At 49.9% G+C, this 13,218-nt stretch overlaps 1 protein-coding gene across 2 annotated transcripts in view; it reads left to right on the top strand.

The window, feature by feature from the left end:
* The window catches only part of POLR1A (RNA polymerase I subunit A), a 77,020-nt gene that overhangs the window by 17,587 nt on the left and 46,215 nt on the right, over window positions 1-13,218 (top strand). For both annotated transcript variants that reach the window (XM_061210724.1, XM_061210723.1), the window contains exons 8-12: window positions 1,054-1,159; window positions 1,444-1,606; window positions 4,208-4,378; window positions 4,512-4,634; window positions 7,279-7,509. In XM_061210724.1, coding sequence (XP_061066707.1) covers window positions 1,054-1,159; window positions 1,444-1,606; window positions 4,208-4,378; window positions 4,512-4,634; window positions 7,279-7,509 — 794 coding nt within the window. The remainder of the gene's footprint in view (window positions 1-1,053; window positions 1,160-1,443; window positions 1,607-4,207; window positions 4,379-4,511; window positions 4,635-7,278; window positions 7,510-13,218) is intronic.

The raw sequence follows: 13,218 nt of genomic DNA, 5'->3' as shown, positions 1-13,218 counted from the left end.
AATACAGTTTGACATAAGTCTCGAAGGTTCAGTGTAGCTCACTTTATTTTAAATGCCCATAAATAAAAGTTGGGGTTTTTTTTTTTAAAGGTTTCTATGGGAATTCCTTCTGTGAATCAAAAAATGAACTCTGTTTTTTTTTAAATTAGGATTTTCATACATTTTAATTCCCTACAAATAGGAAAGTCTTCCATTAGTCTTTGAGTTTATAAGAAAAGCCCACATTATCACCCACCCTCTGAGAGTGTGTTCTGGAACACTGAATGTAACTGCTGTGTAATGACAAGCACTTAAAAATGAAAATCTTGCTAAAGGGATAAGTGATGTCAGAAAAAAAATAGCACTCAAGTTAGTATGAGTGTTGTTGGCCCTGACATGTTTTATTCATTCTCTCTGTAGCTTTTTTTAGGTTACCAGACACTTGAAACACAGCTTTGATCCATAGACGATCTTGGTAGCATCTATGTGGAGGGTTTTTTATTTTGTTTCCTTTTGTTGTTGTTGTTTTTTAAATTGGGGTATAGTTGCTTTACAATGTTGTGTTAGTTTCTGCTGTACAATGAATTGAAACAGCTATATGTATACATATATCCCGTCCCTCTTGGACCTCCCTCCCCATCCCACCCATCTTAAGAAGGCTAACTATTTTTTGATTCGATTTTTGTTTGTTTATCTGAAATACGTTTTCTTATAAATACCAAAGTAATAAGTGTGTGTGTGCATGCGTGCGTGTGAGTCTAATGATCCAGGAAGGTAACCAGAAGCACGTGAAAGTTTTTGTTTCCCATCCTTGCCCATCTCAGCCCCTGGGCTAAGCACTGTCATCCCTGTAGTACCCGTCTTTAAACCCATCATCTCCCCTGTGTGTAGGCTCACAGCACCCAGAGACGGTTTTTTTGCTCATTAGTTTTTATAAAGACAAATGTGATCTTACTCTACATATTGTCCTACATTCTGGGATTTTTTTTTTCCACTCAGTAAAATTTCCGTGGTCATCCTTCCGTGCTCTTACATATAGATTTAAATGATCCTTTTGGTTTATTTCAAACACAGGATTCTTTCTGAATTACCTTTTTCTGGGACTGGAAGATGTTGGCATGGAGTCCAGATTCAATCCCAGTATGTTCTTTCTGGATTTCTTGGTGGTGCCACCCTCAAGGTAATGCCCTTTCATTGGCTTTATTTCACCTGACAATGGTTTCTGGACCAATTGAACAATGACCTCTGGGAGAGGATGATGGAAGGGTCAAGGGCACTGAGAAGTAGCGCAGCTATCCCACTCCCAGGTGGCAGGTGGTAGGAGCATTTTCCTTTCCATTCTTCCTGCGTGCAGGAGGGATGTGGGTTTCTTTCTGAGTGTGGGGGTGGAATAGGGGCGGGTGAGAGGCTGAGGAACACGCCCTTCATGCTAAGCATCCACTGATGCCACGCACCCTCCTACAGGTATCGCCCCGTCAGCCGCCTCGGGGACCAGATGTTTACCAACGGCCAGACGGTGAACCTGCAGGCTGTCATGAAGGATGTGGTTCTGATCCGAAAGCTTCTGGCGTTGATGGCCCAAGAACAGGAGCTGCCAAATGAGGTGGCAGCACCTGCCGCAGATGAGGTCAGGGCCGCCTTGGAGCTGATGTCGTAGTTCTGACTCCCTACGCTCTGGGTCCTGGGAGATGCCTGTTAGCAGTTCTGTACAGCTGTGTGTGAGCCGTGGGTTTGGGAGGACCAGGCGATGTCTGGGGGAGAGCATGGGTCTGAGCGTGGCCCCCGCGATCACGCCCGGGGTGACCTTGGTTGAGTTACTTTAACTTCTTGGTCTTGTCTCCACTATAAAATGCATGTGGTCTGTGGTGGGATTTTATACGTGGTGTGTTCTGGGCCACCTGCTCTCCCTGGCAGCTCTAGAAAGACCAGTCTGCTGCCCTTAGCTCTAAGAATGTCCCTCCTGGGTTATGGTACCAGAGCCCATGCCACCCAGCTCTGGTTTTGGCTCAGGAAGGTCTCCAGCATTGGGGTCAGGAAGGCAGTGTTGTCATGTGTAGGAATTTCCCAGAATAGGACTGTCAGATTTGGGGCCTCAGCTTCCTCTCCAGTAAATGGTGGAGCTGAATTCAGTTTTCCTGTTTCAGCAGACATTTCCCGAGCCCCTTGAGTGGGCCAGGTCCTCGGTGGGTATAAAGATGAGTCAGGTGCTCAGGAAGTTTGCTGAGATCACTGGCATCCTTCCCAGCTCTAAGATGCTCTCTGGATGTAAATAGGAAGGACCGTCTCAGCCTTGAGTAGATAGTCAGGGCTTCCAGGCTCCCTTCCCCTGCTGGGACAGGCCCGTCACCAGGTGGCGCCACTGTCTGTCCCGGACATCCATGCTCTGGGTTACTCGGCCTTTCTGCTTGGGGTTTCTTTGGTCTTGCTTAAGTTTTCTGATCTGCTGGGGCAAATGTGCTTTTAAAAATCCTCAGTATTAGAGAAATCTGCCATCTGCAGGTCCTAGTTCAGTTTCGGAGGGAAGGCCTTAGGATAGCCGGCTCCAGTGACCAGGGCTAAGGATTTTACGTTGATGTCCCTTGAAACTAGGGCAGCCTTTTGTCCAAGAGAAAAAGCTAAATCTCTGCAGAAATGAACAGTATCCTCTCTGATTCCTGAGGTCCTTGCTACCTGAAGTCACCGTGCCCTCCTTCCATCTGATTAATAGGGTGTGTTGTTTCTTCCCACGCTTGCTCCCAACATCCCATTCCCATGGCGGCCCTCTCACGAATTGTGAATGCCTTGTGTGGGTGGGCTAGCGCCACTCCAGGCACTGAGAATATACAAGTGAGACAGGGTCTCACTCATTTCACAAGTAGTCACATCGCCTGAGTCAGGTGATGCCATAAGCAGTGAGTTAGTCTGACAGGGCCTCTGTCATCATGTAGGTGACCATCTCTCCCTGTGAGGCTCCTTCTGCCAGAACAGAAAATATACCTGTCCTCTCTGTAACTTAGAAGACCCTTCTATTCCTCAGGATTGAGGACAAGCCCACTTTATCACTAATGGGTTCCAAGACATTCTCATTTACTGGGTCTTCCCCCACCCTCTGCTTTCCCTCCTCTCAGTGCTGGCAGCTTTCTTCTCTCATCTGACCCACACTGGGACAAAGGACCATATGTCTCTCTCCTGTGTCATACCCAGCCCCATGAGACCAGACAGTGTCAGTAGGTGGTGCTCTAGGGCAGCTTACTGCCTTAAGGCCTGTCACCTGGGCAGGTGTGGGAGAAGAGGAGGAGGCAGAGCCAGGGACAGAAATATTGAAAGGATTGGTTAAATATTTCAGTGAGGCCTGGAGATCAGCCAGTAACTTGACATAGCCTTCATCTTAATTGATGGCACAGGAAATCATAAGGCAAACATTTTTCCTTTTAAGAAATTACTTCACCTGCATTTTTATGAGTGCTTTGGATTAAGTTTTTCCAAAACCATAAATAAAGCCAAAACTCCATATGAGAATCAGTTATCTCGCAGGATAACAGAGCTACATAAGAAGAGTATTGATATGGGAAGAATTTCTAGGGTTGCCTTAAGAATTAGATACTAAGGGACTTCAGCTGCTGCTAGCAGATACATCCATTACCTTCTTGGCTTGCACACTTTGAGGGAATAAGCTACCATGTTGGAGAAGCCCATGCAGCAAATAATTGAAGGTGGCTTCTGGCCAACAACCAACTAGAAACTGAGGCCCTTGGTCCAGTAGTCCTCAAGGAACTGAATCCTGCCAACAGCCATGTCAGCTTAGAAGTGGGTCCTCCCCCAGTTGAACCTTCAAATGAGACCCTAGCCCTGGCTGACTCCTTTATTGTGGCCTGGGGGAGACTGAAGCAGAGAACCCAGTTAAGCTGTGCCCAGATTCCTGACTCTCAGAAACTGTGAGATAATAATTGTGTGTCAATTTAAAAGGAAAGAAAGGAGACTTCTTAGAAATTTGAGTTCATTTTACTCCCAGAAAGAGACGGGCCGGTAAATAGGTAGTGGGGCTGATGTTTTGGACAAGATAGATTGTATATGGACAAGGTAGATTTAGGAGCACTTTTGCCGCTGATCTGTCAAGTTCAAAAGACATAAAGGCAGACTCCAGAGCTCATCATTTGTCAGAGCTCTAGTAAGAAAGAAAAATGGAACCAGGCCTGGCCTTTTTGAGGTTCTGCCATCATGCCTGTTGTCTTGCTTGTGTCTTGGCCAGGAAAAAGACCCTTCGATCGCTATGGACCGGTCCTTTTTGAGTCTACTTCCAGGCCAGTCCCTCACAGACAAACTTTACAACATTTGGATTCGCCTTCAGAGCCACGTCAATATTGTGTTTGATAGTGAGATGGACAAATTAATGATGGAAAAGTACCCTGGCATTAGACAGGTGAGCAGTGAGTTGGATCCCCATTGCTAGCCAAAGGGGTTAAATAATAAACATGTTTGTCTTGAAGGAAGAAAATTATAAACATACTTGATTTTTTTTTTAATGCTTTCTGTGGACTTTTTTCCCCATAAAGATCCTGGAGAAGAAGGATGGTTTATTCCGAAAGCACATGATGGGAAAGCGAGTAGACTACGCAGCCCGCTCAGTCATCTGCCCGGACATGTACATCAACACCAATGAAATTGGAATTCCCATGGTGCGTGCTGTTAGGTGGCGGATGGGAGTGGTGAGGAGGGCTGGGGAGAAGGCATATGGCCGACTGCAGTGGCTTGGGTGGGGGCAGCCTCTGCCTCTTCCTGGACCAGCTGTTCGGCAGGGACCCTGAGGCCCTGGGGTAGCGTTGCTCTCACTCCCTGCCAGGTCTCCAGATACCCTCTACCCACAAGGAAGACCCGGGCCACCAGGGAGCAGACGGCAGGGTGCACATCCCTCCCGCCTAGCTTCTTCCTGCCTCTCTTGGCCTAAGCTTTAAGCCTTCCTAGTGAGATTGAATACATGACAGAGATGAGGAGGAGGGAAAGGGGGGTCTCCGTCCCGTGTACCTGCCGGCATCAGGAGTCAGGCCGCGGAGGAGCCCCAGAGAGCAGGCATCGCCCATCCTCCCAGATCCGCAGGGGTAGGCGTTTTGCCCCATCCGCCCATTAGTGTTTCCTCGAGGAGCCAGCCTCCTTTTCTCACTTCCCCACCACATCAAGCTGTGGTGCTCGTTAGCAGCGGCCCCTTAATTGGCTTCCTCCTTAATGGGCCTTGAGGTCAGTAATAGAAGATGGTTTAATTCCCTCCACGGAGAGGCTCATTTCCTTGTGCACGGTCCCCCTGCCGCTGTCCGGGGAGGACTGGTGAGGAGCAGAGAGCAGAGCTCAGGTGTTCCGATGGCCTCCCACCTGCTGCCGCCTCCTCCCTCGGGCACACATGGGCTTCCTGGGCAAGGGCTCTCGTGTGAGGGGACAAGAGTCAGAGAACGCCCAGTCCAGTGCCCATGGCCTCCTGGGAACCAGGGGTCTTTGCATCTGGTAGCTGGGTCGGGTGTCAGGGAAAGGCATTGGGAAGCCCACTGGTGACATTCCGGAGTCCGAGGCCCTGGGAGGAGACCTGTTCGTTGCTCTCTTTGGACAGAGGGCAGGGGCTGCCCCTTTTGGCTTTGGCCTCATGGTGCCTCCAGGGTCCCCGGCTGTGGGAGAGACCTTTAGAGTTGCTCCTCTTTCCACCTTCAAAGGTCCTCTCTTTCTTGGATCCGGGTTCATTTGGTAATGGAGGGACTCTGAATTTCCCCCTTTGCCTATCTCCAGCCTGCCCCAAGCCTCAGGGCCATGGTGGCCTGGGGTGTTACTCGCAGGATAGCCGTGAGGAGCAGGGTGTGTGAAGCTGCCTCTTGGTCCCTGTGGCACGCCCTTCCCATCTAGCATTGTGGACAGGTGTTAACAGAAGCAGAGGAGGTGAAGTCTGGGAAATAAGCTAGAGACCCAGCAGGGAACCAGACAGACTTAGCATGTCTCCTGCGAGGCTTACATTCCAGCAGTGGAGACGCATCAACAGACACACAAGTATAGATCTTCCTCGACTTATGATGGGGTTATATCCCTGTAAACCCATCGTAAGTTGAAAATGCCATGGGTCGAAAATGCATTTAACGGACCTAACCTACTGAGCAGCATAGCTTAGGTCTAACCTACCTTAAATGTGCTCAGAACACATGTTAGCCTACAGTTGGGCAAAATCATCTAATTCCAAGCCTAATTTATAATGAAGTGTTGAATATCTCTTGTTAAATTATTGAATACTGTCATGAAAGTGAACAACAGGACGGCTCTGAGTGTATGGGTTATTTACCCTCGTGATCACGGGGCTGACTGCCAGCTGCAGCTTGCTGCCCCGCCCTGCTTCAGGAGAGTATCATACAACGTTTCAGTAGCCCAGGAAAAGACCTAAATTCAAAATGGGGAGTACAGTTTCTACTGAACATGTATTGCTTTTGCACCATCGTAAAGCACCCAGAATCCTAAGTCAGGCACAGTCTGTACATATACACTCTGTCAGGCAGTGGTCAGTGCATTGGCAGAAGTGGAGTGGGCCACGGGGCGGGGAGGGCCTCTCACACAGAGCCACTCACGTCAAGATCTGGCCAGCATTTAGCAAGTTCCTTTACCTGGGACTTCTCAGAGTCGCTAATGTAGTTATACGTGCCTTTTGAAGCATCAAAGGGTTTTAATATTCAGTAGCTCAGAACTTGCTTAACCAGGGAATTCATTTTTCTTGGAGTGTGGTGCAGGTCCGGTGTGTCAAATGGAGCACTGAGTTTTCTCATATATCAGGAGACCAAATCAGTTTTATCTCAGGCCAAGTAAAGAGATTTGGATGGCATGTCTGGGCTCAGGGCATGGGCCACCATCAATTAGTGATGGCTGCTGGGGGCGTGGGGGAAGTGTTGGCGGGAGAAGATGGTACTTGAGGGCGGGTATCTGCTGTCTCTCTCAAGCTAGCGTTCCATGCTACTTTCCATCTTTTGGGACTAAATGTGTGTATTCACAGACCAGGAAATGGTGAAATTTTTAAATGGGTTAAAAAAAATTCTACTGTATAAACTGCAACACTCAGATTACTCTCTTCAAGCAGTCTCTGCTAGAAAAGAAGACCCAATCTCTTTCCTTAAGGGAGCGAGTCTGGAAAAATGTGGAAAAGACAGGGAGGATGCTGCTTTACTTGCTGAAGGACGACCTTCTTGGCTCAGAGAGAACCTCTGCATCTTAGGGAAAAAGTAACGCAGCCTGTTGAGTCGGATCTGGGGGTCCATGTAACCTTTCTGCCCACCCTGAATTTTCACATCCACTCCTTGTTTCCAGGTGTTTGCCACAAAGCTGACCTACCCTCAGCCAGTCACCCCCTGGAACGTTCAGGAACTGAGGCAGGCGGTCATCAACGGCCCCAGTGTGCACCCAGGAGCCTCCATGGTCATCAACGAGGATGGCAGCCGCACGGCCCTGAGCGCCTCGAACCTAACCCAGCGGGAAGCCGTGGCCAAACAGCTCCTGACACCAGCCATGGGGGCACCTAAGCCCCAGGGGACAAAAATTGTGAGTAATGGGCAGATTTGGTCAGGGGCTTGGCCAGCTCCTGTTGGCTCCGCATGACTGCCGATGCAGGAATGCTGTGAGAGCAGTTCCTGCCTCCCCTTCCCTCCCCCCGCCCCCCGCCCAGAGGAAGCTGCCCCCAGACGTGGGTGTTCCCTAGGGCCTGAACACCATGAATAAAACTTCATTTGGCCATCCCACGCATGCAGCGCAATTCTGGGTACATGTCGGGCCTTGAAAAACGCTCTTTAATCATAACTCCGTTGTGATTTGCTGCCCTTGAACAGGGCTGCTCAAAGGGTGGTCCTCAGAGCAGCAGCAGCCCTGGAGCTGGTAGGAAATGCACATTCGTTCCTCCCCCTCTCCCTGCCCCCCACCCCTGAATTAGTCTGTCTGGGAATGGAACCTAGGAATCTGTATATTAATAAGCTCTGCAGAGGGATCCTCTGCATGCTAAAGTTTGAGAACTGCCCTAAATGAAGGGAACATTCTGTGTCTGATAACTGAAAACTGACAGGTTTCATGTGATACTTCACTTTCGGGGGACTGCTAGTTCTTGCCTGTAGTACTGTGTTAAGGGATTTATCTGGGCTTCACTGGAAAGAGTACGTGATCGATTAGCAATGTCTGCTGAGGACAGATGGGTGGGTGACATCACTTGTGTCTGTGTCAAATAATAACCATTCCTGCTGGGAAGGGTATAGCAAATAACGCCTAACCAGGCAACAGTGGCAGAAGTTGCTAGAGTGAAATGGACTAGATTTGGGATTAATTTGTGGTGACTGCCCAGAGTCAGGGGATGACTGAGTGTGTCTTCTGCACCCACTTGCACGTTTGTTAGACCTCCTCTTGCCCTCTGACACATCCAGACCCAGTGGCCGACTAGGTCTTCTTTTTAGTGGGTTTGAGCTCTACAGAGGACCATTGGTCCTTGAAGGAACTTTGGTTGGATGACAGAGGGGGAGAGGAAGCCTTGTCACGGTGACCATTGGTCCCCACTGCTCTTCACCGTGGCCTGTCCTCTTGCTTCCTCTCCATCTCACCACCGTCCCGAGGTCAAGCAGTAACAGGCCATGCGTTTTCTGCTTTGGCGGCAGGGGGCACATGCAGACACAAATCTAGTCCCTGTTTTGTTTTTTTTCTCGTGCATTAAGTGAGGTTTGTGTTCAGGCTCACGGGATTATTCTGCCATTTTTAAGTGCCTAGTGTTTTGCTAGCAGCTGTGAGAAAGATGCAGGAGAAATCAAAGTGTGTTTTTCATAACTTATGGTGAAGCAAGGCAAACACTGGTAATCTTCATACTAACTCAAGTCGAGCATGTGAAACAGTCTCACAGTAGGACATTTTGAGAAGAAAATTGAGAGAAGAGAGCAGAGTCGGGTCAGGTGGTGCCGTGCTCCACTTTGCCAGGCACCGTAGATGAGATCCTGCTGTCTCGGGGTGGACGGCCTGGTAGGGGCACCCCCAGGGAATGAGGCCATAAATGTGTCACCACTGCTGAGTGGCATGGTGGACACAAGGGAACAGCGACGGGGGACGGTGACTTTACCCACATGAAGCTGGAGAAGAAAAGAGGGCTATGGGCAGGGTGGGCGTGCAGGACGAGTTTGGAGTCATCAGGAGGCAGTTGAGGGCCACCCTGGGGGCTGCAGGGGAACCGAGGGTGAAAGCAGGGTAGTTTCAAGGGGACCTTGAAGTAGGGGGGCTTGGCTGTAGGCTGGGTTAAAAGAGAGAATTAAAAGAGAGAAGGTGAGAAGGAAGCGTGGTTTCCAGTGCCCTGGAAGGAGGTGTGTCTGGGTCCTTCTGAACTGAGGTCATGGTGGAGAATCTAAGGGCTAGCTAGTCTCCCGTAAAAGGTAGAAATGTGGCACTTAGGTTAGGGGGCATAGAGTTAAGAAATGAAGTTATCAGGAATTCCCTGCCAGTCCAGTGGTTAGGACTCCGAGCTTCTACTGCGGGGGGGCACGGGTTCCATCCCTGGTCGGGAAACTAAGATCCCGCAAGTCACGTGGCGCAGCCAAAAAAAAAAAAAAGAAATAAATTATCAGAGTTAAACTCTTTGAGCACAAAGTACAACAGAGAGAAAATGCGGAGGGGGGACCTGTGGAAGCAGGAGGCAGGTAGGGAAGGACGCTGAGGGAGAGGGGGCCGGCCGGGCTCGCTCTCGGTGTCTGCATCTGTCTCCCACCTGCGCTGGGGGGGTTCTTCCCGGTCAGGACCAGCCCCGGAGTATCTTTGCTTCTCCCAGAGGCACTTAGTAGGTGTTTGTGGAGTTAAATATGAAGTTTAAGAAGAGTGAGGAAACGGAAGGAAGATGCAGATTTGTCCACATGAAGGTCACGTGTGACCCAGGAGAGCCGTTTGAACAAAGTGGGGGGAGCTGGGCTTCAGGGCCTTTGTGATGAGGCAGCGAAGCAGTAGCTTCATTTATGACTGGAGCAAAAGCAAAAGGATATGGGGGTTTCTGACATTATCGGGGAGTGGGGATGGGCAGACGCGCAGGGGAGCTTCCTTCCCGTGGCCTTGTTACGTCTGTGGGGCTGGGGGTGGGCTTAGGAGAGGGCAGGTGGGCCTCACTGCACACTGAGGTCAGCTCGTGGGAAGCGACGGAAATGAGTTCTCAGCAGCCGGGAGATCGAGTGAGGTTGGCCCAGTCGCCTGTCCCCCAGCCTAAGTTCACATCCCGAGCACGCTGTCCCTGCCTTGTCTCCCAGCCCCACCTCTCGGCGTCCCATCGACGTGGGCCTCTTTCTCCCCTTCAGGCCTTGAACTTGCTGTCCCTGCCGGGAATACTCTGTCCTCCCCGACACTCCCCAGCCGTGGCCCATTCGTCCTTCTGCAAAGCCTTCGTTCCTCTAGGGCAGGGGTCCACAGCCTTTTTCAGCCAAGGGCCAGATAGTAAATATCTTAGGCTTTGCGGGCCACATGGTCTCTGTTGCAGCTGCTCAGCCCCGCCTACGTAGCGTGAAAGCCGCCACGGCAGTACAAAGTGAATGGGTACGGCCGTGTTCCAAAAAAACTCTAGTTACAAAAGCAGGTGGCCTGCAGTTTGCTACTTTTACAACACGAATGGGGTCCCCCCCGTGTGTCCCACCTCACCCCCCGCCCACCCTCATTGCGTTATGTTGCCACTCCAGGTACCCCTATCTGTCTGACCTCGAGTTCCTAAACCCCGTGAGGACAGGGCAGGGTGTTCGGCCCTCCACTCCCCCCAGCACCCAGCGTGTAGGAGGCGCTCGGGAAACCCCTGTGGACTGGACCGGTCCAGGATGAGGTGCAGGAGGCTCTGAGATGTGAGGGACACATGTGACCTGAGGATGTGGCCCTGAGGCAGAGACAGGAAGGGCACTTATGAGACAAAAGTGGTCCTTATATCGGGACGTGGAGCCTAAAGGTGATCATCTTTAGTTTCCAGAATCTCAGTGATGTCATATGTAATGTTTATATATGTAGTCAGATACGTGTGCATTTACAATTCATTTGTAATTTGTAAAGTAATTTTTTGGTTAATGTGTTCTGTATAGATCAGGACCTGGGCCAAAGGGCCGGGTGACGTGACTGGGAGGGAGAGACCCAGGTCCAGGAAGGGACAAACTGCAGGTTAGATGAGAAGGGGGAGGGGTGAGTGGAAGAAGCCATTTCCCCTGGGAGGGGTGAAGTCTCTGCCCCTTCTCCTGGACCTTGTAAATGGAGTAGGAAGTGGCCAGGACGGCCAGGCCTCATTTCCCGGCCCAGCAGTCAGCCAGGAGCAGCTCTTTGGCTCCGGCTCTGCCTCTGGGAACTCTGACCCGGGCACTGGGGCACACTAATTTTCGCTGCGGTATTTATTTAGAGACAAGAGAAAGGAAGGGCCTCAGGTTTGGGTTGGCGAGGAGAGCACGCTGTGCTCCACGGCTTCTGTTTGGATTGGCTGGTGCCTGCTGGCCGGGCCTGCGAGCCTTCCCAGCTGTGGGGTTTGCTTACGCCGGAGGATGTCTCGAATTTTCGAGACTCAGACCTGAGGCGAGCCCGGGGTTTGGGACCCAAGCCACAGGTCCCGGCAGTTTCTTCCTTGAGAAGCTAAAGAAATAGACCTTGAAAGTCAGTTCAGGCTTCGTGACGTGCCCTAGGCAGCCACTCATGGGAATCCTCAGAATCCAGGTCTCCTTGGAAACACGGACATGGGGGTGGGGGGAGGACGGGTTTGAATTCCTTGGGGAACAGAAAGACTGCCTCCCCGCTAGCTGCTTTTAGGACTGCCTTTTAGAATTTGAGGGGTTTGCTCCCTGCTTCCCTGAGTTGGAGGACACTTTCAGCCCAGCCGAACAGGGATGGGGGGAGGTGGGTGGGGAGCATCTCTTGTTGACCTCTAGCCTCTTTCTGTAGCCAGCTTTCTGATACAACTTCATAATGTGGACGATGTAAGAAGAAACTAGACCTGGAGTAATTTGTTTCCCCCCAACCCGTTATCTGCTGGATAATTTAGGGGAGACTTGGGGTGGGGGGAGGCCTCACTGAGTCTCCATAATTCCTCTGGGCTGCTAAGGGCAGCCTGCAGAATGATTGGGGTAGCAGTTGCCTCATGCATTTGTTTTTTTATTTTTATTTATTTATTTTTTAAATTTTTTTGGCCTTGCTGCAAGGCTTGTGGGGTCTTAGTTCCCCGACCAGAGATTGAACCCAGACCCCTGCAGTGAGAGCACAGAGTCCTAACCACTGGACCGCCAGGGAATTCTCATGCATTTGTTTTTTAAAGTGGCGTCTCTGTTCATCATTTGGGAAGCCCAGTAATTAATATAGCGTAAGATTAAGGGCCTTATACTAAAGTCAGCTTTGTAGGCGAAGGTGTTCTGTCAGGAGGACGTGACCAGTGGCATGTTGATATTGGTAAGGAACAAAAAAGCATGAGCGTTGGTTGTCTTTAAGGAGTAAAGTTACTTGTGGTTTTCATTCTCTTCTTTAAGTTTGTCTGTATTTTCTGTATTTTCCCCCACAGTAAGCATCACTTGTGCAGTTTTTCTTGCTTTCTTTCGAAACAGTCGAAGATCTTTTAAAGAAATTTCATAGAAGTAGTACACGCTCGTCGTAACACGTCACTAAGACGTATAAAGATAAAGGTGATGATCTGTGCCGTACTCTTCCTCCCCTGTGTCCCTGCCTCAAGGAGAGCATAGAAACAGCTCAGTGAGGATCTAAGTACCCTTTTCCCTCATCTATATAAACCCGTAGAGTTGGGTTGGGTTTTATTTATTTATTTTTTATTTTTTGGCCGTGCTGCGTGGCATGTGGGATCTTAGTTCCCTGACCACGCATCGAACCCACGCACCCTGCAGTGGAAGCCTGGAGTCTTTTAACCACTGGACTGCCAGGGGAGTCCCCTGGGTTGGGTTTTAAATTGCCTCATCCTATCACCTTAGATGGCACCTGGATTGTTTTTCTTTTACTGGAATACATTATTGCCATCGCTTCAGGACTGTTATAGGGTTAAGTCATCCTTTTTCATCATTACATAATATTCCATAGTACATACCATGATTTAGCCACCAATGCCCCTTCTGTGGGGCAGCCAGGTTTTTCCCAGTTCTTGCCACTGTTAACACTGCTGCATAAACATACACATTCTTAGAACCTTGCATTGACACCTGTTTTGTTCTGAAAGGCCAAAAGGAAATGAGTTTTAAATGTTTTAAAATCTATTGTGAAATTGCTTTCCCAGAAGACCATGCAATATAA

The sequence above is a fragment of the Eubalaena glacialis genome, chromosome 14 (genome assembly GCF_028564815.1).
Source record: "Eubalaena glacialis isolate mEubGla1 chromosome 14, mEubGla1.1.hap2.+ XY, whole genome shotgun sequence".
Taxonomy (NCBI): domain Eukaryota; kingdom Metazoa; phylum Chordata; class Mammalia; order Artiodactyla; family Balaenidae; genus Eubalaena; species Eubalaena glacialis.
The sequence above is the reverse complement of the archived record's forward strand: the minus strand, read 5'-3'. Positions and strand labels throughout refer to the sequence as shown.